The sequence below is a fragment of the Phyllostomus hastatus genome, unplaced genomic scaffold (assembly GCF_019186645.2).
Source record: "Phyllostomus hastatus isolate PE091 unplaced genomic scaffold, TTU_PhHast_1.1 phas_contig_86, whole genome shotgun sequence".
Classification (NCBI taxonomy): Eukaryota; Metazoa; Chordata; class Mammalia; order Chiroptera; family Phyllostomidae; genus Phyllostomus; species Phyllostomus hastatus.
In genome coordinates this window covers 39,987,471-40,014,026 of record NW_025333977.1, presented here as the reverse complement: position 1 = coordinate 40,014,026, position 26,556 = coordinate 39,987,471, and the positions used below count along the sequence as shown (strand labels likewise).

Here is a 26,556-nt window from a genome sequence, read left to right as displayed (position 1 = left end):
ATCATAAGTATATGATTCACATAATTTATAAAGCATTATATAATCTATAACTTTATAAAATGTATAAATCATAATTATATTATAATTAAATTATATCACACATTAATCTAAAACAGCAATATGATTTATTATATTATACAATATTAACATTAATAATTATTGTGATATTATGCAATATATAATATCATATAATATATGATATCATGTAATTTAATATAACTTTATAAATTTATAATTTATAAGGTTATAATTTATAATTTATAACTTTATAAAATTATAAATTATAATTAATTATAATTAAGTTATAGCATTCACTGATCTAAAATAAATAATATGATTTATTATATTATATGATCATATAGTATAATAAATTATATTGTTTATTTTTATAGCAATATAATATAATTTCATTATAATGTAATTATAATTTATAATTTTATGAAGCTATGAATTATATTATATATTAATTATATTATATTATATTAATTATATGATAATTAAATTATAATTAATATATTTTAATATATACTATATAATTTAAACACATTTACCTACATATATCCCTGGTTCCTGGCACAAAGCTCCTGAAATCTTTATGATAATTTTCTAAGTGATAAGGTAATAGAAGCATCTTTTGTTCTCATAAGGTGACTGGGTGGGCTCTGGGGTGGAAGCTGGTCACCAGAAAGACCAAGCTATGGTTAGAAGCTTGGGCTTTTCAGCCATCTGCCCCACATTTCTGCCAGAAAATGGACAGGGGATGGAAACAGAGCTGATCATTGATCATGCCTGTATGAGGAAACCTCCACAAAATCCTAATGATACAGGTGCAGAGAGCTTCCAGGTTGGTGAACACCTCCCTTGTAGGAGGGCGATGCACCCCAACTCCTACACAAGGGACTGTGTCAGACCTCACCCTATATATCTCTTCATCTGGCTGTTCATTTGTATCCTTTATCACATTCTTTAATAAGCTGGTAAGTGTAAGTGTTTGCCTCAGTGCTGTGAGCCACTCAGCAAAATAATCAAACCCCCAAAGAGGGTGTAGTGGGAACCTCAGATATATTGATCAGAAGCACAGGTGAAAACATAGATTTGCAGTTGGCATCTGAAGTGAGTTGGGAGCAGTCTTGTGGGACTGAGCTCCTAACCTGTGGGATCTGGTGCTATCTTTAAGTAGATAGTGTCAGAATTGAATTGAATTGAGTTAAATTGTAGGACAACCAGCTCATGTCAAAGAATTGCTTGTTGTGGAGTCAGAAGTGTTGTGAGTATGGTACTAGCATGAGAGTGAACAAGAAATACAGAAGGAAGGACTGGGGGCTTTTTTTTTTAACTCAGGAAGCCAAGGCAGATTGTGATTGAGAACTTATTAATAAAAAATATCAATTAGACCCACTGTAACCTCAGATCATCTAGAGAATGTGTTTGCAGTTCAAAGAGCCACACAAATCACAGTTGATCCATTGTTAATGCAACTACTGTGAGTCAGACAGCAATCACCAGTGAAGTCATTCTAACCTAGATGCAAGTGTTCAGGAAGGACCCAGTGAGGCACACTCACAGGGAAAAGCAGCAGGGCATGGAGAATGATTTCCTGAGAGAGTAGAGCAAAGCATGGGAAGAGAAGGAAGTAAAGATGATTTGGGGATTGTAAAACTGTGACTTAGAAAAAATGGTACCATAAAGAAATAGGAAAGCCAAGTGGAAGTTTAAGGGTAAAGATATTGATATGGACTTTGGATTGTTGAGTTGAGAAGCGAGCAGGATGTCCAGGCTGGGAGGAACAGCCCACAGTTGGGATATACAAAACAAGAGCCCAGGAGAGAGGAAATATGAAGATAGATATTACCAACGTATCTACATAGTTAAGTGCTAGTTCATGAGTTTAGAGCTGAGAAGGCATTCAGAAGGAGAAAAGAGAAACTCCTAGCTTGTTATATTGGTTTCTATCTTTCACTTCCAGCTCCAAAAAGACCATGAAGAGTATTTTACAGATTTTATGAAGGTATCATTTCTCACTCATCTGTGTACTCCTGAGCTGCTTCCCTCTACCCTCACAATCAGTGTTCTAAACAACCTCAACTGTCTAGTGCCCAGGGCACACCATACTCTTTCTCTCACTTCATCCAAGCACACTTTTCTCTCCTTGCTCTCCTTGATCTGGCTGGACTCACTCTCCTTTGACATTGTCATTTCTTAATCATCCAGGTAATCTCTCACCTCAGTTTAGGTGCAATCTTCAGACCACCTGGTACTACCATCAAAATATTCACCTTATTGTGTTTGCATATTTAGTGCTGTTTACTTGCCTGACTCCCTGAGCTTTATGAGGGCAGGATTCTATCTGTCTTGTTCATTATTATATTCTCAGCACTTACAACAGTGCCTGGCACAAAGTAAGCACTTAAAAATAGTTGTTGAATGAATGAATGAATGAATGGACAGATAAAAAGGTGAATGAAAGGCAAACAATAATAATTATACACAGGCTTCATTGCTCTTTTATTGCCTAGAATAGTGTTGGGCTTAATTTTAGAGCACTTGTGGGAATGATTATAAAAACTCTTTTCACTAAAATGGGCTGTTTTTAAAAATTATAACAGCAAACCATATAGACCAGGTGTGGAAAAGATAGGCAGGTCTTAAATAAATAGTTGAAATATAATCAAGTGCACCATGCTTTGCATCACCAGCATCCCTAAGAATAGTCATCTGCCTCAAGGAATGGTCATTCAGATGGGATTAGCTGTGGTTTGTATACTTTCCTGAAACTAGCAAGTACCAGCTCTAGGTAACTAACTACAGTCCACACAGAATCAGAAAATATAATCTTCTCTAGGAGAGAGTATACCTGTTACAAAGACACCGTTGCCCGCTATGGAGAATACGATGCCCTGGAAAGCCCACAGCTTGGAGGACTATCGGAAGCATGTCCTTTTCTGTGGAACAGAAGTGGTCCAGGTCAAGCCCTCTGCACAGGGGCCAGTAAGAGCAGTCGTTTTGCAAACAGGTTAGTCAACTCCACTTTTGCAATTTTAGTCAATGCTTGAAGATGAGGGAGTTGGATTTGGGGAAATCCAAGGATTATGGACTTTGCTACATTCTGGTAATAACAGCCACACTCATTTCCAATCAGGCCTTTATTATTCTAAGTTGCCACAATTTTGCTACCATTTTTAACTGAATAATTCATTATTAAAACCCTTGTAGAAGATGAAGCAAATACAGGGATAAAGTACATTTCCTCAAAGCCAAAACCATGTTTTTGTTTTTTCTTGTGTCCTTAGGCATCCTCTCTTTTCTATATCCACTCTAAGTGATTACCCAGAAGACAGTTTCAACCACTAGCACTTGAGGACATTTTCCTTTTGATGAGTTGCTTGCTGGGCTGTAATGTCAAGGTCCCTGCTGGACATCTCCGCCTGGGTGTCCCACAGACACTTCAAAGGCAAGGTGTCTAGATGTGAACACATCCTCCTCTATCACTTCTTTCTGTTAACAATAGCACCATCTGGCTAACATCATGTCATCTTTACTCCCCACTTGGTTCCATACCAAACAGGGCACATCCCATCCATTCTAAGAATATCTCCTGAGTCCTGTTTCCCTCTCCTTCTCCTTCACCCCAACTTTCTCCAAGCCTTCATCATGCCTGTCTAAACTATTACAACAGAAACATTCTTTTGACTGTTCATTTTCAATTTTCACCTCAAATACCTTTCTTATATTTTGTCCAACCTTTCTCTAACCTATTTCTCCTCAATCTGTCACCAAGCCACATGTATAAAACATGACTTGAAGCAGTCTATGAACATCACATTCAAAAACTTTTCAGGAGTATTAGAATCAGTCGCCATCTTTCACATGACATCACCCAGCCAACACCTTGCATGCTCTGTCCCAGTTCTGGCATTCACCCCTGACCTGTGTTTCTGCCACCCAACATATTCACAGATCTAAAATGCACCTCACACTTTGATATCTCTCTGCTTTTTTTAGGTTATGATTCAATCGTTCTACCTAATTTTTTTAAATTAAAAAAAGTTAAGTTTTATTTAAAGTAGTCAGCGGGCAAGAGAGCGAGCATCTCTCAGCCTGTTGATAAGCAGAAGCAAATGGGTAGAGATCATGGAAACTGCAGGATCTGAGCTCATGATGCTCAGGTAACAAATTAAAGAAAACTCTGATTCTTTTCTCCAAAGCCTACAAAGCCATTTTTCAGGAGATAAGATGCTCATCAAGTAGTGGCATTAAGGCATGTTTTATACTGATACTGACTCATATCTAGAATATATGGCAGTCAACTTTAAATATTAATGAGTACCTATTAAGTATTATGCACTGAGGTCCAAAGAAAAAAAAATCATGAGGGACTCACTCCTTGCCCTTAAAGGAGATTTATGGCATGGGGTAGGGGACAGATGGATTTACAGCTGACTAAAACACAGAGCAGTGATAGATGTCATATGACCAAGTGTTAGAGGGACTCCAAAAAGTGTAGAGATTAATTTTGATATGACGTACAAAAGAAGAACTCTGGAAACATTAATCAATGAAGTAGCATTTTGAGCCAAGCCTGATAGGATAGGAATGGTTTAGCTAATCATATCAGAGAGCTGGAAGAGACATGTTAATTTGTGTCTGCAAAACACAAAGGAAGGAAAGCACAGGGGTTTTCCAGGACCAGTGAAAGGTTAGGAGATAAGTCTTGCAAGGAAGGGATAGACCAGATTTAAGGGAGCCTCAAATGTCATGCCTAGAAATGTGAACTTTATTATAAAAATGGGGGTTCAAGTAGGTTTTTGAGCATAAAAAATGACATGATCAGAGGTATATATATTTAAGAAATTAGTTGCCTTGTGTTTTTTTTCTCTTAATTTTCTATTATTATCAATACACATTTGCACTTCAAAGTCTTCTTTTCTCGGCAGCTCATCTACTCTGGCCACTGCATTCATCAGCTCCTTATTTTCCTTTCCCCCAAGCCCACACGTGAGTGGGTGTTGCAGTGCAAGCCACGGAAGCCATGACTCCAGGAGCAAGAGAAACTGAGCAGGGCTGAGAGAGTGCTATTGACTGTTCTCAGTGAATTGTGAGAAGAATGAATAGAAATACACCGTTAGGTCATAGCAGTGCTGTTTTTATTCCATGTTCAAATGACTCTCAACCAGTCCTTAATTCAGTGTAAACTAGTCTTGGTTTGGGAGAAACTGTATAAAAGGGTCTTACTCTGCCTGTGATTATCTATCTTCATGCAGGTTACAATACAGCCAAAGGGGACTTGGTGAGATCCATCCTTTATCCCCGGCCTCTGAACTTCAAACTATACAGTGATGCCTTCAAGTTCATAGTATTCCTGGCTTGCCTTGGAGTTGCGGGTTTTTTCTATGCCCTTGGTGTGTATATGTACCATGGAGTAAGTATCAGGGGTAAGGCTTTATAGTATCATAGTTTTGTCAAGGAGTTTGACCTAACTCAAAATGATTAGTTAGATAAGGTTACCCCTGACCCCCATGATTCTGAGAATTTCAGCTGTCCAGTAGAGCCTCCTAAGATGATGGAAATCCTCTGTACAGTATGGACACCACCCACTTTGGAATCCCTTAACCATGTGCGCCTACTGAGCACCTAAAGTGTGGCTAGTGTAAGTAAGGAAATGAATTTCAATGTTCTTTCATTTTCATTAATTATTTAAATCAATTAATCAACTTAACTCAATTGTTTAAATTTAAATAGCCATATGTGGTTAGTAAAAATTATATTGGATGGTACAACTATAAAACGTTGCAAAATTCACAGCTCCTGTCACCACTTGGATGGGGCTGAGAGGTGACTGCATGTGTGGCAAGGTGATACCCGAGCCCGAGTAGCCTCAGAGTAAATATGTTTCCTCAGCCTGATGGGATGGGGAGGATCTAGTTAATCTGATCAGAGAGCAGGAAGGACATACTAATTTGTATGAGCAAACACAAAGGAAGAATTGTACAGGGGTCTTCTGGAACCAGCAAGCAATTAAGAGACGAAGTCTAGTGAGATAGAAAGAGATTCAATTGAAGGAGATCTTGAATGTCATGTTTAGAAATGAGAACTATTAGCTAGTGGTGACATATTTGAGTGTGCACATTGTCCAGGGCATACCCAACGTACCACGTAGTCAAAAAATTGTGCCCTGTGTTTTGTTAGGTTCAGAAATGAAATTTAATGTCTACTTTTAAGGAGATGCATGCTGCATGGATGTCAACTACCTTTTAGGCTTCAGGGTGTCTGTTTCATTTGGATGTCTCTCTCTCTTTTTTTTTTTTAAAGATTTTATTTGTTTATTTTTAGAGAGGGAAGGGAGGGAGAAAGAGAGAGAGAGAGAGAAACATCAATGTGCGGTTGCTGGGGGCCGTGGCCTGCAACCCAGGCATGTGCCCCGACTGGGAATCGAACCTGCGACACTTTGGTTCGAAGCCTGCACTCAATCCACTGAGCTATACCAGCCAGGGCTGGATGTCTCTCTCTTGATAGTTGTGTTGGTGGGAGAGGGAAAGGTTGTCACAAATAACCTCTGAGATCCTTCCTGGCTCTGAGAGTCTGGTTCTGTTATGGGCCATGCAGTCTCTTCTGTGAAATATGCTGGGAGCTCAGCAGTGTGGGCTCATAGGGAAGAAGAAAACAATGTGAACAAAAGGTTTCAAACAAAGGCATAAACCTGGCAGTGGGTGACCTAATTACAGTGCCCCAACTGGAAGCATCAAGTCCATTCCGCATGCGTGTCGGAGGGGAGCAGGTGAATATTGGTGGGAAAAGACACAGTCACAAGAATTCTAGGCAATGTTCATGCTCTCACTGGAGCTCTGAGTAGTCACTTCAATCTGAAGTCTGCCCCTTGGGAGCACATCTAGAGGAGGCCAGAACAAACTGGCACCGTAGAATGGACTCTGAAAAAACGAGGCAGACTGGCAGGTTCAGTGGGGCTGGACTTTGAGGTGTTGTGCTGGGTCATCTGGGAGCAGAAGTGTTGAGCAGGAAAACAAGCAAAAAGCCTTGTTTCCTGTGGACCAGGGGGTGCTGGAAGTGATTGGGAAGGAAGCATTTGTGGGTAGGACTCGGTGTCCATTGAGGACCAAAGCAACAAAGCTAATCACAGAGCCCATCTTCTTGTGGGTCAAAACCTGTGGAGCTGTTGGCTACCTCTATCTGCACTGGCTCAGGTTTAGACAGGGCTGAGTCCTCAGGGTCAAACCTCCTCTGTGGCTGTGGGTGGGGAAAGCAGAGTATGATGGACTTTGTAATAAACTGAGATTGGGCCAAAGATGTATCTAGCAAGCATTGCTATTGAACTTGAACCTGTGATTCCAGTACTCAAAAGAGGACTTTATGGCCAAAATTATGCTTAATTTCATAAAAACCCAGGCAAGGTTGGAGAGGATAGAGCCATTAACATCTAGAGCATGTGAAAAATAAAACAAGCCACCCTGTGATTTGATCTTGGCTCTGCCCTTATTGGTCCTGTGAACTTCTTCAGACTTACCTGAAATCTTGATTCTGTGAGCACTGGCTTCATAATACAACACTCTGGCTATGCGTTTGTGCCCGGGAGTCAGACAGCCTTAGGGTCAGCTCCTCACCCCTTAACTAGCATGTGGCCTGGGGGAAGTCTTAAATAATTTAAGCCTTGATTTCCTCACTTGTTAAGTGCTTAAGAAAAAACAATGATATTTCCATGGTAAGGTTGTGGAGAAACTAAGTAATGCACGTAGCCGAACACATAGCCTGTCCCAGAGAGTGTGTCCAGTGAGCACAGCTCTTTTTACTGATGGCTCCCCACCCAGCACATAATATTCACTGAGATCTTGTCAGAGTCTTGGTCACAGCGTTTATTAAGCTGCCATTCATTCAATGTGTGTGCCAAACACCTCCTCTGTGTCAGAACCTGTGCTGAGCTCTCTGGAGATGGATAAGATAAATTCAAGAATGAATAAGCTACACAGCTGCTGTGCCCAAGGAGTTTGTAGGCTAGAGGGGGAGAGAGATTTATAATCCAACAGCCAAGCCACTGTGTGAAATGTTACAACTCAAGACTAGTCCCTGCCCCTGGGAGTCCAGAGGGCATGCAGACAGGCAGAGAAGGGATGGCACTCTGAGTGGAAGGAATGCTAAGTGGAGAAAAACTGAGTCAGAAAAGGACATGGAGGCTCTGGAGTAAGGATCTGAGTCTCCTTTGTTTCATAGCGGGAGACAGTTTGTTCATTCGTTAGGCACAGCCAAGAGAACACTCAGTCCCACCAAGAGAGCCGACTCACTAGGAATATTCTTTAGTTTCCAGAGCTCCTGTGGTATTGCAGGAGATGGTGCCAGGAAGAGGGCAGCCTTCCCTGCTAGGCTAACCTTTACGTCTCTCCCCTCCCCAGGTCTCTCCAAGAGATACTGCAACCATGTCCCTGCTCCTCCTCACCGTGACGGTCCCACCGGCGCTGCCAGCTGCCCTGACCACAGGCATCGTGTATGCACAAAAGAGGCTGATGAGAAAGAAAATCTTCTGTATCTCCCCACAGAGAATCAATATGTGTGGGCAGATAAACCTCGTGTGCTTTGACAAAGTATGATCTACTTTCCAGGTGGGAGGTTGATGGTTTTAAGGCACAGCAGAGCGGGGAAGGGCCTCCGAGCGTGTCTGTCTAGTCTGGCACTCTCATTTTACAGACGCGGACGCCGAGGCCCGAGAAGGCCACACAGTGAGTGGGTGTGAGGTCATGTTCTAGAAGCCTGGTCGACTGAGCCCTGAGGCAGTGGGGCCAGCCATCCCATCGTGAATTTCTTTCCTGAGAAATTTGATATTTTTTCCTGTTTTGGGTTTCAAAACAATCTCTTACTGTGATATCTTGTAGAACTCCCTGGCTTTTTCAGACAAAAAATAATATAAGGAACCCTTTGGTTCCCTAAAATGCCTTGTCCTGAGCTTAAGTGATCATGTTCCTCTCTCCTTGTCTACTTCTTCTAAAGAAAAGGAGAGAGTGGACATGACTGTGGCTATGCGCTCTGGCCTATCTTTTCTCATTTGCTGCTTGGGCTATCAGGACTCAGGATTAGGGAAGGTTGTCTCTGTGCGTAAGGCCTTGGAAAGGTGGCAGAAGGGGAGTAGGTTCATATGGGACAAACTCCTGCTGACAGGTCCTGAGACGACTTCTTTCTCCTATAGGAGACCTGGTGGGACTTCAGTGTTACCTGCCTGCTTGCTGTTCAGTCCTGCCCTCAGCTCAGGCAGGCCAGTTTCACTGCTATAATGCAATGGGCCTGGCTTGTTCTCTCCACCTCTTGAGTTCATTTGTATTTAAATAATCAATGAAAACTTTGCCACTTTTTAATTAACCCACATTGGCAGAGAGCACCATTAATGAAATGTTCCTGGCTATTGAGAAGTTCAGGATCTAGCTGAGGAAGCAGGTAAATGGAAATGCAGATAATGATAATGCAGTGACATGCATGTTTTATACAGGTATGAGGCACACTTACCTGCCACAGGCGGGAGATCACCTCTGAACTTGGCTTTGCTCAGAGCCGAGCAGCTCAGAAGCATAGATATGTGAAGGCCTGCATGGGGTGGGGGGTGAGGTTCACTGGGGCGAGGCTGTGGTGTGGGCTGTTTGCAGGCAATGCAGCTGGAGAGGGGGAGCCCAGCGGCTCAGGGCCTGATGTGAGAAGCTAAGGAGTGGGGGACAGCGACGTTTTATAGATGTGTTTTAGTTATCCCCACAGGGGGAATTGGTGAGAAGGGATAGAAGGGAGATAGCATTGAAGCAGGAGGCTGTCTGGGGGCAACCGAAGAGCTCGCTCATTATCCTAGACAGTGGGGGCAAGGCGGACGAGTAGAGGACAAGCCAGAAGGGACACCATGAGCAGGCTTGACAAGTCTTCATCCCCAAATGGAATTGGCAGAAATCTTAGATTATTTTAGTTCTGTTCTTTTTGAATTTCCTTTGGCAAAGAAAGTCCTCTATTGCCACCAGTGAGGAACCAGTAGAATTAATTTAACAGCTGCTTCCTTTTAGATTCAGGGCCAGGTAACAGCCCTTTGGATATTCTGATAGGGATTCCCATTACTTACCCAGCAGCCACACTTGTGTCTAGAATATAAGAGAGAGATTTGTAAAATATGTTCATTACACACTTGGCTATTTCTAGAGCTAATTTTCCATAGGGTGTTTGCCTTAGTTCCCATGTAGAGCTTTTCCTCCTCCTCATCCTCATGTGCTCCTTTGCTAGTCTGTTAGGGACCACTCCTCAGCATGCTTGGCTACACTCTGCTGGCAGGATGCCCTGTTACAGTGCAAAGAACTCTTGATTGGGAACTGGCAAAATGGGAAAAGTAATCCTGAATAATGCTAAGTTTCTGCATGACTTTGACGATAAGAAGATTGAACTACAATTATCTCTAAGTTTCTTCCTGGCTTTCACATTTTAAGCTCTACCAGAGTGATGTTGGAATAAAGCACTCTACAATTAATTGAATTTCCGTCCAGTGCTGTTTCACTTTAGAAGATATTTACCACTGGGCCTCTGAGCACATTTGTTCCCATGTGTAGCTCTAGTTGACGTTGGTTTGTGGTAAGTTTTTCTAAAACAAGTTCTCTATTTTCTATTCAATTCAGTGAAGCCTGTGCTAGTATTTATGCTACGTTTATTTTACTCTCTTCAGAACCTCAAATATAGTTTAGTTTTCTTTCTATTTTATGGACAGTTTTACTGGTTAATGGTCGTTTTCATGCAGACAAGCAACACGGCCCCTTTTCTGTTTGCTGCCGTATCATGTCTGTTTTCATGTTCCAAATATTGATATTTAAATTGATGACATAATGTCATCACCAGGAAAACATCTCCATTTAGATTAAGTTGCTAAGTCTTTTTGGAGTGGAACAACGCAAGGGGATTTGGGAACATAAGAGTTGGGACCCTTATAAAATACAGGAGGGAAATGAAGCAAATTGTTTTTCTTGTTGTTCTTCAAGGAGTAACTCACACAAATATGTTAGTTTCCTATTAAGTCCAATTGAATTAATAAAACAAAGCTTCCCTAATTCTTTAATCTGGGAATCAGATGGGCTTTATCCTTCCACGTGCTTTGCCAAATTCACTCGACATTTGTCGTCCAGTAGAAGACCACACACAGCTGGATTCCGGTTCTTGCTCTCCGACTCACAGGCCACTGTGCTCTGAGGCTGCTCCACTCGCCTGTAGCCTGGAGACTGTCTCTGCCCTGCTCACTCAGCTGTGAGAGTTGAAAGCACCGTGAGCACTTCACTGTAAAACCCTGTGCTGATGTGATGTGCAGTAGTGACAGAAGGTGTGAGTTAATAAAAAAACTACAAAATCCAGCATCCTACATAGAGGTGACCTTTAAAAAGTTCTGTCAGAGAGCTGGGTGTCAGTGTTGAAACAGGGTGTTCCCAGACACTTGCTCGTGCTTGGCTCTGCCCTGACAGTTGGCTACTGTCGACACCGCAACAGCCAACTCCTTCCCCTGGCTGGGTGTTAAGCAGGCCTACAGCTGCTAGCCTACCTGGTACAGATGTTGGGCTCTGTAATTAATGATCAATTGTGAAGCAATGAGCAAATTAAAAGTGCTCTGGTGTATTCAGTTCTATTTTGAATTTTCTGCTACATCTTCTGATAAATACTCTTTCATAATACAGCACATCAAATCTTGCCCCTATTTTCTTCTTGATCAAACTCATTCATGGACTTAATTAATGTTTGTTTAGCACTTTGTTGCTCTTTTTAGTCTCAAAGCCCTTTAGCAACATTTTATTATCTGGGAAGTCACCATGTCACCAACATTTCAGCAAATTGTGTGAACCAGATGGAAGACTGTGAACTAAATAGTCTTAAAAGACAAAAAAAAAATTCTGAGCTCTGCTTCAGAAAGATGGCAAGTGCTGACTGAGAGTCAAAGCTGGTTCCTATTAGATGTGCCCTCACCAAACCTCTCTCATTGAACGAGTCCAAACATTCGCGCACCAAACAAATCACTTCCACTGTGTTGCAATGGCTAGGAATTGGTATCTAATTATCAACATGGTCTTTTGGGAATCATTTGTCACCTGTTGAACCTGTTTTCTCAGGTGCCCTTCTCTGATCTAACATTTGATGCTTATGAAGAGAAGGGCTTTGGGCAACCAGATCTACTTTAATTTCTTGGGAGCTTGTTTTTTATTAAGTCATGATATAATTAAAAGCTCTAAATCTTACGCTAATACCAATTCTAATTTTTCCCCCAGACTGGCACACTCACCGAAGATGGGCTGGACCTCTGGGGGACTGTCCCTACTGCAGGCAACCGGTAGGCACCCTAACAAAGAAGGAATGTGTGACTGGGGCGGCTGCCAGTCTGGGGCTGCCTCGGGACTACTCAAACCTGTCCTTCTGGAGTTGAGGGATAAATGTTACATAAAATATGTATAATAATTGGCTGGAACCAGCTCTCAATTATTTTAATTTTTTAAATTAAATGAGTTCTAATTTCGGAATCAGACAGGAAAAGTAGCCCTTCAATCTCTACATGAACAATGGAACAGAATAAGTTGGATGATTGAGTTGCTGGATGAATAAAAGAGAGAAGCAAGAAGTGAAACCAGGACTGTGTTTAATCAAAAACTGCTAAGACTCCCTAGGTAGCTAGTGTGGTGGGGAATCCAGAAAAGAAGAGCTCTATCCCTTCCCTCAGAGTTCCCACTTAAATGGGATAAAAGGTACAAATGCACTCGCCCTCAGTATGCAGCACAGGCTGTGAAAAGGGTGGCCATTAAGGCTCAAAATCAGAATAGAGAAGAAGTAATAACAATTGCTTGATATAATACATAATCCTGGTTTTTATAACAAAGTGGATAAAAGATAGAAATTAATTTTGAAAATGAATAGATCAAGAAAATGAAGGAGACAGCATTTAAGAGAGGTTTTGAAGGGTGTGTGGCTAGAATCTTTACAGGCATGGGCTAAAAGCAAGAGGGAAATCACAGAGACGCTACCCCAGAACAGAGCTAGAGGGTCAAAGGAGTGTCCCCCCAGCCCCCAGGGAGTGCCCCAGAGCTTCTTGATCCTCTCCTGCCAGGCTAAGACCTGCCTTCTTAGTCTGAGTGGAGAGGCCTCTGCTCCAAAGCTTTGGCTCCCAACAGTGGCTGCGGCTGCTGTCATTGAAGACAAGTCACAGTGGGGCCCCTCAAGACGGTGACAGGGCCAGATATAATACTGACACACGGTAGCAACAGGCAGGCAGTACCATGTTGCAGCAGATCCTTGGTCTGGACCTCAGTGTATTACCAGGCTCTAACCTCACTCCTGTCTCTGCGCTCTTGGCTGCTTAGATGCCTGAGCCAGGTCTTTGTCTAGACAGGCAGGGTCTCTGTTGGTCAGAGTCATAAAAAGGGGAAAAGGATGTTTGCAGTTTCCACTTGTCACCCTCCCGGTCGCCCCTAGGACTCTGAAAATTTTGGAAGAGTAAACACGGCTAGATACAAAGACTATTTAGCTCTAAGACTTGAGGCAAGGACAGTCCTTGCCTGTCCACTATCAAACAAAGCCAGTCCACTACCAAAGAGGAAAATGAACTTTAGATGCTGGATCTCCTTACCAAGAGCTTCATGAAATAGGGGCAAAGGCCAAAGGGCTGAGAGAAGTATTTTAGAGTCCATGCCTGCTTTTCCTTGAAGAGAAAAGTGACCACTGGGCAGGCTTCTTTTCCATCCCTGCTGCCTCATTGGCCTTGAGACATCTCGCCTGGGTTGTGTGGCTTTCTAGAGCCAGCTCTGGGAGTTTGCAGAAACCTGCTCTGAGCCTTACCAACATGTGCTTTCCTGCCACACTGGCGTCCTGTGGGCTGGCTGCACGTAATCTGACAGAAGTCCCTGTGATTCTGTATACACAATTACAGTGTTGATTGACCAGTGGCAAACTGTTGCAAAGGAAATTCACATCCATCTCAAAGGAGAGTTTTATGAAAAGCAATTTGCAGGCAGAATAGTCTAGTTAGAACATGATGAAGCCAAGTGAGTTGATACTTGCTAGTTCCCCGAAGGTTGAAGGGCAGGGAAATACTTGTGCAAGTATAAAAATAGGAAGAAGTTTAAGTAGGCTCTGGAAAAACTGCATAAAAGACACTAGTAAGAGTAGAATCTCTAAGGTGATGTAGAACTGGAGCAGACAGAGATTTGAATACCAGGAGTATGGACATTATCATACAGCACATGGGGAGTATCGAAGGTGTTCATGATAGAGGTTAGGTATTATTAAAGCTCTATGTTAGTAAGATTTAAGGGGTGGTGTGCAAAATGGTTTTTGTTGAAGACCTTAGCTTGTCAAGCATCTTTTCTACCAGTTTCCAGGAAGTCCACAGCTTTGCCTCCGGCAGAGCTTTGCCGTGGGGCCCACTGTGTGCCGCCATGGCCAGCTGCCACTCTCTCATCCTTCTGGACGGGACCATCCAGGGAGACCCTCTGGACCTCAAGATGTTTGAGGGCACTGCCTGGGTAAGGTGATAGTTTCTTGCTTCAACTGAATGAGGAAAACTTGAAGAAATCCTTACTGGGAATGCTAAAGGTTTTCTATTGTAACTTTGGTTGAAACCCAGAGAAGATTCCTAATAATGCACAAATGATAATCTAATCTTATCCAAATTTCCCAACCTCTGTACCAAAGAACTCTGTTAATGAGTCAGCAGGAAATAGGGTTGCCTGATCAAATGAACTTGGGAGCTGCTGTTGAAACAAAGTTAGCTCAATTTGACTACAAGATTTCTTTAGTACGTTGTAGGTCACCATGAATATTCAAGAGAGACTATGAAATGCCGCATTTACCAAACCTGTTTGACCACAGAACCCTTCTTGACAGACCAAAACATATGTTGGAGAAAAATGTTCTTTAAAGCATCCTCAGAGAAACAGTAGACTAAAGCAGTGCTGTCCAATATAGAATCCACTCACCACATGTGGCTCATGAGCATTTGAAACGTGGCTGTGCAACTGAGGAACAAAGTTGTATTGTATTGTATTGTATTGTATTGTATATGTTTAAGTTGAAATAGACACGAGTGGTTGATAGCTACTATATTAGATGGCATAAGTCTACACACGGAACTGATGGAACTACAGGGCTCTCAGTCCAAGTGGTTCGGTTGTCTGAGTTGAGTGTAAATGGCAGTAGAAGGTCACAAACCCATCCTGGCAGCTGTGTGACAAGGTGGGAAGACCCCTCAACTCCACCACTCTCTAGATGTGTGACCCCAAACTCAGAACTGAGACTCTGAGTCTGTGCCTCCTCTGTGCATTTGAGATGACAAAGCCTCCCTCGTGGACTTGTGGTGCGTGTAGAGACTATTAGCCTAAAAGGGCCCTGTGTGAAGTGCCCAGCAAATGGAAGGCATTAATTAATTAATTAGTTACTTACTTACATTCTGTTACCCTTCAAAAAATGTTCTAAAGCTCCTTACAATGATACACCAAACACAAGACAGCATTTTAAACAGAGTTGTTAAAAAATGGAAACACCAGATTGTAGGGACATGAAGTACCTCTCACAAAAAGGTTAATTTAAAGATGTATAGTAGGAAAACTATAGCTTTCTAGAGGCCAGAGTAAAAACAGAATAAACCTAGCAAACAGGGAACTTGTTATCAGTAAGTTATAATTAGAGTATTTGTTTTGCAGAAATTTTTGACACCAAGACAGAAATACACCCACTTTTCTGGATCTTCATAGAGAGGAATTGGTGTAATTATCATCTGCAATATCTTACCACCACCATTAGAGGAGACACAACCATGGATGGCAGAGGGCCATTATTACTGTACGGGACTTAGGTCCTGGTTTCAGTGCTGCCCCCTTTTCCTTCAGAGGAGGGTGGATCTATCTGCACAAATGGCCAACAAGTTAGGGTCTTGTGTGGGAACATAAGTCTTTAGTAGTAGCTCTGAAAGAACTGTTTTTATGAACAGTTATATCCACCCCAAACAAAGCATAAAAGTGCAAGATTATTCACTGAGTTTAAAGCTGGGTGAGAAGCAGCCTTGAGTTAAACATCTTTTGGTAGTCAGGAACCTTTCACTAAATGTTAAGGGGGAGAGAAACAGTCCTTACAGGCTGTAGAAATTTTAGCACTAGAAGGGATGTTAAGAGCATTTTTCAAAAGAAACTGAGATCTGAGTTTCTCAGATTTTGAGTCTGAGAAAAATGAAGTGATGTTCCCAAAATTAAACAAGCAAGTGACAGAGTGGAAACCAATAGTTGTCTCCTATTTTCTGACCATATATATATATGATATATATATTACATATATATTAGTAATTACAAAAATATTAATTTCTCAGGTGTTATGACTTATAATGTTATAATATCCAAAGAAAACAAACCATTTTAAATAATGCTTTCTAATTGGCTGGCCGCTAACTTGCTAACTCTCTGGCTGACCAATTAGGCTAGTAGCATGGATATAGCATAAGAAATAGTCCTGTGTTTAGCTCAAGATCCAATCCCAGCTCCTTGGAGAGCTAAAGGGCTCAGCTCTATTGGAGAGTAGATCTCCACAGCAGTCTCCTTCAGTCACTAGAGATCCCATTTAGGAAGAGCATTGGCCTGTAGCTCATCCATCAGTTACTATTTAAAATGCAGTCACAATATTTCTGGCTTTTTGACATTCTAGAATAAGGTCCTTTAATGTAAGTCAACACAATGGAAATTTGACAATGACGGTATTAAGATAATTGGTCTAGAAGAGAACGTATGTGAAAAGGGCTTTGAAAAGATTAAAGTGCTATGCAAATGAGAAAGATTTCTTTTTTAATTTTTTCTCTAGGGAATCTTATGTTTTCTTTTTTAATTTTAAAACAGAAAATGGAACATCGCAATGCGGACTACTGCAAATTTAGGGTGTCAGACTCAAATGTAATAATAAAACCAGGACCGAAAGCTAGTCAGGTATGATTTGCTTCTTTAAATCATATAGCTCTTTCTCTTAAAACTGATGAAACTCTCCTGACTTTCACATATTTTTATATTCCTATTATTTTGCCTTATCCTAACAGTGTCCATAGTTGGTTTGCTCATTCCTTCATTCCCGAATTTATCCATTAATTTATTCAAAACCCACTGAGCACCTACATATGCTAGAGAACTGTGCTAGGTGCTCAGGGATAGAGTGACTTCAAAGCTAGACGTGCTGGTCTTTGTGTTGGAGGAGCACATGGGCCAGTAAAAAAAATCAATAGCAGTCCAAATAAGTATAATATAATGTACCAAGTGCTATAATAAAGGCTGAAGACAGAGCCGCAGGAGTCCAGAGGTGGGAGTGTATGCTGCTTCTGGGAGAGAAGCACCACAGAGGAGGGGAGGCCTGTGAGTTTGGCCTGAGATGACCAGGATTTCTCCAGGCAGCCAAAGGGAAGGGCCTTGCAGGCCAGGCAACTTGATGAGGAAATCACCTGAGAGGCAGCCAGAAAAATACCAGTGTTGTGATACTTTGTGATGTGCCTGAGCTCATTGTAGAGGGCAGCCTATTTGTCGGTGTGTATGTAATACATCTCACTCAAAAGCTTCCTAAACGCCTCTGTCTCGGTCCACCACAGAGCCCCGTGGAAGCCATCGCCATCCTGCGCCAGTTTCCGTTCTCATCGAGCCTGCAGCGGATGTCAGTGGTGGCCCAGCTGGCAGGGGAGGAGCACGTCCACGTCTACATGAAGGGCGCCCCGGAGATGCTGGCCCAGTTCTGCAGATCTGAAACAGGTACTGACGGATGCTCTTCTCTTTCAGGAGGGAAGTATTTTTAAAGTTCATGCATAGAGCAGACAAGGCTAAGCCAATACATGTGGAGGTGATTGTCTTCTTGGTGAGTGGGAAGTGGGACTGGAAGGTTTGATTAGGCAGACATGATCATTTCAAGGCAAAGAGGCAGAGAGTAAATGCCCAGCTGTGGTTGAACCATGACGGGGTATCAGGGAAGGAGATGTGAAGTGAGCATCAGGAGCCAGAATAAGAAGCTACTCAAGGTTTTGAGAACCAGGATGGGTGAGTGTGAGGAGCATTTGGAAGAGGAATCCACAGGGACAGGCTGGGACACTAGAATGGTTCTACAGCAGAGGTGTTCCGTCAGTTCCTGGGGAGCCGGCTCCACTGAAGGGGTCTCAGAGACATTGATGGAAGGAGAATGTAAAAAAGATAAATCTTTTAGGAAAAAGAGAGTGTTTAAATTAGGTAGTATTAGAGCAAGGTAATTGACCATTTTCACAGCAATTTCACCTCGCTGGGCCAGGTTTTGCACTGATTTGTGTTGTTTCTCAGTCTTACAGACACATGCTCCTTCTAAGCAGCAGCCCAGATTTATGAGGATACTGTTGCATTCAAATGGCTTTATTTGGATAAAATTAGCCTTTTCCTTCGGACTTGCATCTATATTCTCGTTATGATGACTGATAGCCATCAACTTGTGCACCGAACTTTTGATTTGGCAAACAATTCTTTGTGGTTCCACATTTCTATTAAAGCATTTTTATACAGTGAAAGTTAAAACAAGGTGTAGTGACTGCATGCCAAAGTCTTGCTTAGGAGTTGGGTGACCTTCAGTGTGACTTTCCATTTACCTCTCTCTTCTCTCGTGGCAGTGCCCAAGGATTTCCCACAGCAGCTGAGAAATTATACCAAACAAGGCTTTCGTGTCATTGCCCTTGCCCATAAAGCCTTGAGTGTGGGGAAGCTTTTGGAAGTGGAAAGTTTATCCAGGTAAGAAACTCAGAAATTGGCTCAATGGGAATAAAGAGAAGGAGCCCCAGAGAGTATGGCTTGATGGAGAGTTCAAATCATTAAGGAAACTCTTAGAGGTGAAGAGTCAATCTCTTCCAGTCCCCTAATTCAGAGAGGGCTAAGTGTGAGCCACACCGGGGAGGACTTGATTAGGTCACCATGCTGGTCAGTGGCAGAACACGGATGGTAGCTGAGATCTCCCAACTTCCAGATGCTCATAAGTTCTCCCTCTTCTGAATTCCATTATCCCCCCAAGAATGACCAGCCCTTCTTCAGCCTTGGAACACTACGTGGCTAACTGACTTGGGAGGCCTACATGCAAGGAAGGCCTACATAAAGAGGAAGGAGAGAGTTGGCACCTAGAAAGTCCTCCAGAATCTTTAGACTTGGATTCTTTCAGAGCTCAGTAATACACCTCTCTCAGATCTGGAGAGACAGTGAGGGCAAACTGAGTTCCTTAAACAAACTAGAACCCAGTATCCTTAATTATGTTAAGGAGATGAATGGTCCTCCTTAGAGGGTTAATTTTTCCTTTTGACATTTCTCAGTTTTTAAAGGTTGTTTTTGAATCATTTATAACAAAGAAGTAGAGAAATACTGTAAAAAATTTGAATAATGAATCACCTATGCATCAGTTATCTTTGATGTTGTGTTGCCGATGGAGATACTTTTATGTAAAATCAGCTCCCCTGCATAAAATATGGATATTCTTTGTTCAACATTAGTATTTACAACTTAAGTCCATCCACTCTAGTGTAATCAGTAGTGATTGTCCCTTTCTTACAGTGTCAGTTTCCCGTCTTCAAAATGTAGGATTTGATGATCTTTAAGGAGCCTTTTCAACTACAACATTTTAATCTTCTAAATAGAATTACAAAGCTCATTTTGAAATATATGAATGGCACTCTCAGATTTCATATTCAAGGTGTTAGCTATTCTTGAGCAAGCATAAAAACCCATCACACTCAGGATTTTATAAGTTTTCAAGGCAAATTTTAATAACAAACATTAAGCTCATGTATGAAGAGAGAATATTTATGTATCTGGACATGGAGCATAGCTACCACCCAGCTGCCACGTGCACATGCAGCTGTGATGTTCTTATTTAAAAGCCACTAGTGAAATAGACATTATTATAAATATACCAACATTTAAGAAATGAGGATTAAATGTGCTAGATTTCTAACTGTCTCAGACTCTCCAGGAGCCTGTTTTGCTTCTTGGAATTCAGTTACTATTTTCAAACCAGATAAAATAATAGGGTTTTGATATTCTTTAGATTCAAATTCTGTTTAGCAAAGTTTTCCAATTAGAAAATAAAAAAAAATTCTAAAAAACTGCCATCAGAGAAGGAAGTAAGACAGCTTTGTGAGACGACAAAAAAAAAGCTAAAAAATAGAAGAAATGTTTTATCAAGATTCCCCCTTCCATTGGTTTAGCTAAGTTCTATTGAGCTGAACTGTGTGAGATGCTCTTTGAGGCATTGAAGATTCAGAGTGAATAAAATAAAATTCTTGTCCTCCTGAGCTTATATCCTAATTGGGGAAATAGGTAATAAAATAAATCTATACAATATTGTCAAGTACTGATAAATGGCCTGAAGGAAAAAATTAAGTGGGTTGAGAGGATTAAAAAAACAACAACCAGAAGACACCATTTTACATGGGGTGATCAGGGAAGTCCTCTGACGGGGCGCCCTTTGAAGAGAGCTGTGGGGAGAGTGAGGGAGGAAGGACTGCAGATAGCCAGGGAGGGGGAAGCCTTGCAGGAGACAGGAAGAGTGGCGCAAGGACCCCGATACAGGGTTTTGCTAGAAATGCTGTGGAATCACAACAGCCACAAGGTCTGAAAAGGCGAACAAGGGGAAGAGTCCCAAAACAGAGCTGAAAACCAGAATAAACTGGTGAGAAGATTTTTGGATTTTTCTTTTAATTCAAGTTAGTGAGAAAATATGATTCCAATTAAAAATGGAAACTCATGAGGTCAAATGATGGGATTTTAACAAGTGCTATACTGAGGTACATTTTTTAAATAATATTTTCTGAGATCTCTAAGACAGGATTTATATCTGATTATCTGAGTATCCACTGAAGTGCCTGATGTAAGATCTAAAATAAAGTAGTTATCCAGTGAATGGACTTTTGCCTGAAATATGTAGCAATTTAGACTCTACTCCAGAGAGTAATGTTCCCATTCAAATTTGAATTGTATTTTCAAGCCTCCAATTTCAAATTCTGAAAACTGTTCAAACCCTTGGCTGATATCATGTTTATCCTGGAGCTTATAGACAGAAGCTGAAGTGAATGATACCATATTTGACTATTACTATAGTATCCTCTATGCAGTATATACTTAATAAATGTATAATAAATAGATTATTATAAGATCTAAAATGCCTTGGAAATAAAAATACAAATGATTTTTTAAAAGTTTTTACAACCAACAGAAGAGCTGCAAGATAAGCATAATGTTTTAAAAAATGGAGTTGAAAACTATAAGGAGCTAAAAGATATAAAAGCGGTTGCTGCCACTAAGAATGAGGGTGGTGTGAGGACATGATCTCTTGGTTTTTATTTTAAGCTTTGGATTTTTTTAATTAATTAAATATGGACATATATTACATTGACAAAACTTAGAAAGTTTCATCACTTCTTTAAAAAGAAGGAATGAATCCAACTCTTGAGACTATGTAAATAAGCTTTAATATCAATTTTCTTGAATCCAAAGAGAGAAGGTGGAGTCCGAGTTAACATTTCTGGGACTTCTCATAATGGAGAATCGCTTGAAAAAGGAAACCAAGCCAGTCTTGAAGGAGCTGAGTGAGGCCCGCATCAGGACTGTGATGATTACTGGTAGGTATATGTTTCTGGAGGCCTGCTAAGTTGAATGTGTCTCAGGCATAGGAAGAATACAGTGTGAGCTGAGTGAGTTTATGTGGCTGAGGCAGAAAGAAGAATGCTTTGCTGTCAAGTTTGTTACCCTGTGGTACAGTTATTTGGAAACATGTGGCTCTCCCAACACCACCATGAGTTTGGGAGGCACTAACCATATCGTATTTTCTTCGTCTAGTGCCCACTCTTCCTACCCAGGAAGCACACTGCTAAGGGGCTCGCAGTAAATGTTCAAACACAAGAATGGATGTGTTTGCATCAATAACCCCAATAGGACCTCTGTGTAAAGGGTGTGAGACTCAGCCTGGCTGTACTTCAGGGCAGTGGGGACTGTCAAGGCACAGGATAATCCAACTCAAGTGTGGCCCAGCTAGCACTAAGTGTTCTTTTCTCTGCTTACCTGGAATCCACATCCCAAGGGTGGTTTGATGCTATCAGATTGGGTCATACTACCTTCACCACTAAGAGCTGTCAGTCTCCTGACGATTAGTCATGAAGTGACAAACATTGATTTACTTATTTGTGCATGTTTTGAAAAGCATTCAGGACGGCAGGACGCTCACTGTGGTGGGAGCGAAATGCAGACATGGCAGTTGACCACTAGGGGCAGACAGGCTGAGGCAGAGGGGAAGAGAAAGGGTTATTTAAAAAGGCAGAAAGCAGTAAATGCCCCAGCAAACCACCAACCAAGTAGTATGGACACTCAGGAGAGGGGGAGCTCAATTCTCATTGCTGAGAAGTTTATACATAAAGCCAATTGACTTTCTTTGTCAACTAGGTGACAACCTGCAAACAGCCATTACCGTTGCCAAGAATTCCGAAATGATCCCTCAAGGCAGCCAAGTAATCCTCATCGACGCTCATGAACCAGAAGAGTTTGTTCCTGCTTCTGTGACCTGGCAGCTGGTAGAGAACCAAGAGAATGGACCTGGGAAGAATGTGAGCAAATGTTAAAGGGCCCCTTCGTGGCTGGAGCTGACAGGGCACTGGCCCTGGGCGTTCTTCTCTTGATATCACAAGTCATCACAGTAATAATACTCATATCTGTCCAGAGCTTCACAGTTTGCAAACCATTTAGCATTTTCATCAGCACTTCTCAGCCACAGCTGGACAGACACATCACCTGGAAGATGATTAAGCTCTACTGGTTAATAAGAACCCCTGGGCTGGGAGCTGGTCTCAGCCTTTCCTGCTGGTGTTTGCAATATTCAGTCACAGTTGAGAATCACCAATTTACATCCATAATCCCCATTTAATCCTCACAGTTACCCTGTACAGTTGAGTAAACTATTCATTTTACAAATGAGAGAACTGAAGCCTAAGGACGCGAGTCTGTCCAAGACATACAGCTGGCAAGTTGCAGAGCAGACTGTCAAACCCAGGTCTGTTTGATTCTACCCAAATCACAGGAGTGTAGATAGTGCTGCACCTGTGACATGCAGTGAACAGGTGTCAGGTCTTCTCCAGAGTAGGCTCCCTGGGTACTTGTGACAGGACAGCCTTTTCACATGAAGGGAGTGCTTGCAGCCTGACATCCCATCACTAAATGCACCACCTGTCTTTGTGCGAATTCAGAGAGACAGTCCTCCAGGTCATAAATCACAAAGATGCTCTCTTCTTCTAGGCTGGCCAGCCCTTTGGCTTGTGAAGTGTAGAGCAGGCCTTTGTTCAGTATACAAACTTCACAACTGCCCAGAGTGCTCCTGCCCCTACCCTATGGAGAGGTGCCTTACCTTGGCTCAAACCCCTTTGCATGGGTTTGAGTGAAAGATGACAACTCTCTCTATGCTTTCAGCAGACTTCAGCATCACTTTATATTGCCTCCAGTTCACTGTGTGATGAAACTCAGGTCCTCACTTATCTTTAACACCACCCATTCATGAGTTTAATACCTTGACTGACATTTTAGCTGTTGCTGGGAGAAGTCACATCACAGTCTCAGGCTTTCCTCCTCCTCTCTGTCTCCCTCCCACCAGCCCCGCCCCCAATTTCTACTAAAAGTAAAAGGAACCCTGTCCTTGCCTCAAGTTGAATGCTTCAGAGCACATCTTTTTGTTGGCCATTTCATGGGACTTGGGAGGAGATGCACTTTGCCTTCCAATTTGACACATCGAAACATTTTTCCTTCCAAGTGCAATGCTTTCCCAAAGATGAATTTCTCTAATGAATGAAATTTTCTCACCTATTCACATGATGAGTGCATATACATTTATCAGATGCTCTTCTGTGGGACTGGAACACAGTGACAGGGGACACTGACAGGTGAAAGACAGGAGGGCAAGTATTTCAGAAAAGGAGCTGTGCCCCATAAGGAAAAAGGTTTCCTGTTGGGTTGGGGGGAGGTCAGGGGCTAAAAGACCTCTGGCTCTGATAAAAGATGTTTATTTTATAGTGAAGACTGTGAAATGATTTTTGAAGGAGTGAATTGTAAGTGATCTTAGGAAATAAAAGATTACATGATGAAAAGAAGGAAGAAGAGGGATGAATGTTCCTGTTCTTAAAATCACTAATTGGTACCTGAGAATAATTTCCTCTGTAGAATGAAACACACATGTTATCTCCCAGGATGGGATCCAGAGCATCATGCTGTCAAAGTATTGCATATTCATATATAATTTGGGGAGGTATTTTGAGTGTCTTCTTCATATAAATCTATGTTTCATGGGCAAATCACATATTATGTGTTTGCTAGCCCTCACATGGTTATGAAATATGAATGTAATTCCTTACAGAAGACATCAGAAAGCAAAGCGATTCTGAAACAGCTAAGAGCCCATGTGGAAATAATGCCTTTTGATTTTAGGAAACCTACATTAATATTGGAAACAGTTCAGTGCCTGCTGGAGAAAAAGGGAGCTGTTATCATTTTGCAATGAGTGGGAAATCATACCAAGTGCTATTTCAGCATTTCAACAGCTTGCTTCCAAAAGTGAGTACTGGCGAAACGAAATGTTGTGTTTTCCTCTGCAAATTAGTGAGGCATGAAAGGGCAAGAGAGTAGCGAGGCTGACATCACTGAGAGTATCTCTGAGTTAGGGAATAAACACCTCCCAAGGGTCACTGCCCATTCTGAAGTTTCCTGGCCCCGCCTATGTGCACCTGGCCCTGCACTTGCCCAGGGCCTCCTGTTGGGTGTTTGAGTTCTGGTACCGCCAGTCGCCCCTGCCGCCAGTCCAACCCCAGCCTCCCTCCTTCCTCCTTCCCCAGCAGGAGAACCTCAGGATAGTTCCAAACATGTTCCTGCTTTGTGGGTCAGCTTTTCTCTGAATTACAGCAGGAAGAAACAAAGTCCCCATGGTTTCTTTTCAAAATCATTTATCTTCTCCTCTGTGTGTCTATTTTAAAGTAGTGCTGTGCAGGGCTGTGCTGTCAGTGTGAAGGAGGTAAGTGGAGCACAAGCTGGGGGCAGCAACCCTCTGTTAGCCATGTCTTGAGAATTCTGTCATCTTACCAGCCAAGGACTGTAAAATCTAGACTCCAAAGGCTTTCAGAAAGTGATCAGTCCAATTCCTCATTGTAGGGATGGGAAAGCTGAGCCTCAGAGAAGTCAAGTCACCCATTGAAGGTTTGTACAGGTAATTGGTTCAGAGCTGAGAAGAGAAGCTTATTTCTCAGCTCCGGATCTGTTGCTCTCTGTCTATGCTTCAGCTGTGGAGACAGGGTTTAGTAAAAAGAGCTGTATTTCCTTAAGCATTTTTATCCCATATGCTCTACTGCTTTTTAGTTATTGTTATTAAGGAGAGGTTATCCCATCTTGGAAAAAATGGCCTGGAAAGAACTAATAGAGTTGTGACGGAGGAGTGAGAGAGCAAGTTAAATATTAAAGCATTAAATCCCCTTATTCCCTTTCCTGACATTTGGTCTAATGACCCACTCCCCAATGCTATGTTCAAACAGTGGCCAGAGGTGATTTTTCAAGCCCATTCTTTTATTTTAAAGTATTCTTTTTTTTTCTAATCTTATTGCAGCAATCATTTTTTCTCTTTAGATTCTTGTGAATGCAACCATTTTTGCAAGAATGTCTCCTGGGCAAAAATCAAGCCTTGTTGAAGAATTTCAGAAATTAAAGTAAGTGTTATTACATGAAAGGAATGAATTCATTACCTACTGTGTAACAAATTATCCCAAAATGTAGTGGCTTAGGATAACACTATTTATTGTTTTATAATTCTGTGGGTCAGGCACCCAGGCATGCTTAGCTGACTCTTCTGCCTCTGCGTCTCTCAAGGCCGTAATCAGTTGTCGGCCAGAACTGCGGTCATCTCAGCACTTGAGGGAGAAAGATCTGCCACCAGCCTCCCTCATAGGCTGTTGGTAGGATTCCGTTTCTTGTGGGTGGTGGGACTAAGAGTTTCTGTTTTCCACCGGCTGTTGGACACAAGCCACCCTCAGTTCCTGGCCACATGGGTCATTTTACAAGGAAGCTCACAATGTGGCAGCTGACTTCCCTAAAAGTGAGCAAGGAAGAAGAATCAGAGAGAGAGAGAATCACCATTTTTTTTATACCTTCAGCTCAGAAATGACATCTCATCATTTTTGCTGTATTCTCTTCATTAGAAGCAAGTCATGAGGTCCAGCCCACCCTCAAAGAAGGGCATGGCACATCACAAATACCAGGAAGCAGGGATCCCTGAGGACCATTTTAGAAGTTTTCTGCCCCAGAGAGCATTCATACTGTGGCCCACACAGGGCATATCTTAGAGGAAGATTGCCTCCTTAGATGTAGAGAATGGAAACAGTAGGGGTTTCTACAGCTCAGAAAGGGAAAAATGGGGAAGTATGTGAGTTATCACTTGAAATGACCTGAGGTGGGTTCATTAGAACATATGTAAATAATTTCAGATCTTCCAGAAAAGAGGTGAATGACATTCTTACTATGTCAGGCCCTGGCAAGGAAC

At 41.9% G+C, this 26,556-nt stretch overlaps 1 protein-coding gene across 1 annotated transcript in view; it reads left to right on the top strand.

Annotated features, from left to right (window-relative positions):
• ATP13A5 (ATPase 13A5) overlaps positions 1-26,556 on the top strand; it is a 97,951-nt gene that overhangs the window by 44,284 nt on the left and 27,111 nt on the right. Inside the window, exons 10-21 of the mRNA XM_045851880.1 lie at positions 2,843-3,013; positions 5,262-5,419; positions 8,400-8,588; positions 12,264-12,325; positions 14,357-14,507; positions 16,863-16,949; positions 17,597-17,753; positions 18,629-18,746; positions 21,495-21,619; positions 22,437-22,597; positions 24,462-24,587; positions 25,647-25,726. Coding sequence (XP_045707836.1) covers positions 2,843-3,013; positions 5,262-5,419; positions 8,400-8,588; positions 12,264-12,325; positions 14,357-14,507; positions 16,863-16,949; positions 17,597-17,753; positions 18,629-18,746; positions 21,495-21,619; positions 22,437-22,597; positions 24,462-24,587; positions 25,647-25,726 — 1,585 coding nt within the window. The remainder of the gene's footprint in view (positions 1-2,842; positions 3,014-5,261; positions 5,420-8,399; positions 8,589-12,263; positions 12,326-14,356; positions 14,508-16,862; positions 16,950-17,596; positions 17,754-18,628; positions 18,747-21,494; positions 21,620-22,436; positions 22,598-24,461; positions 24,588-25,646; positions 25,727-26,556) is intronic.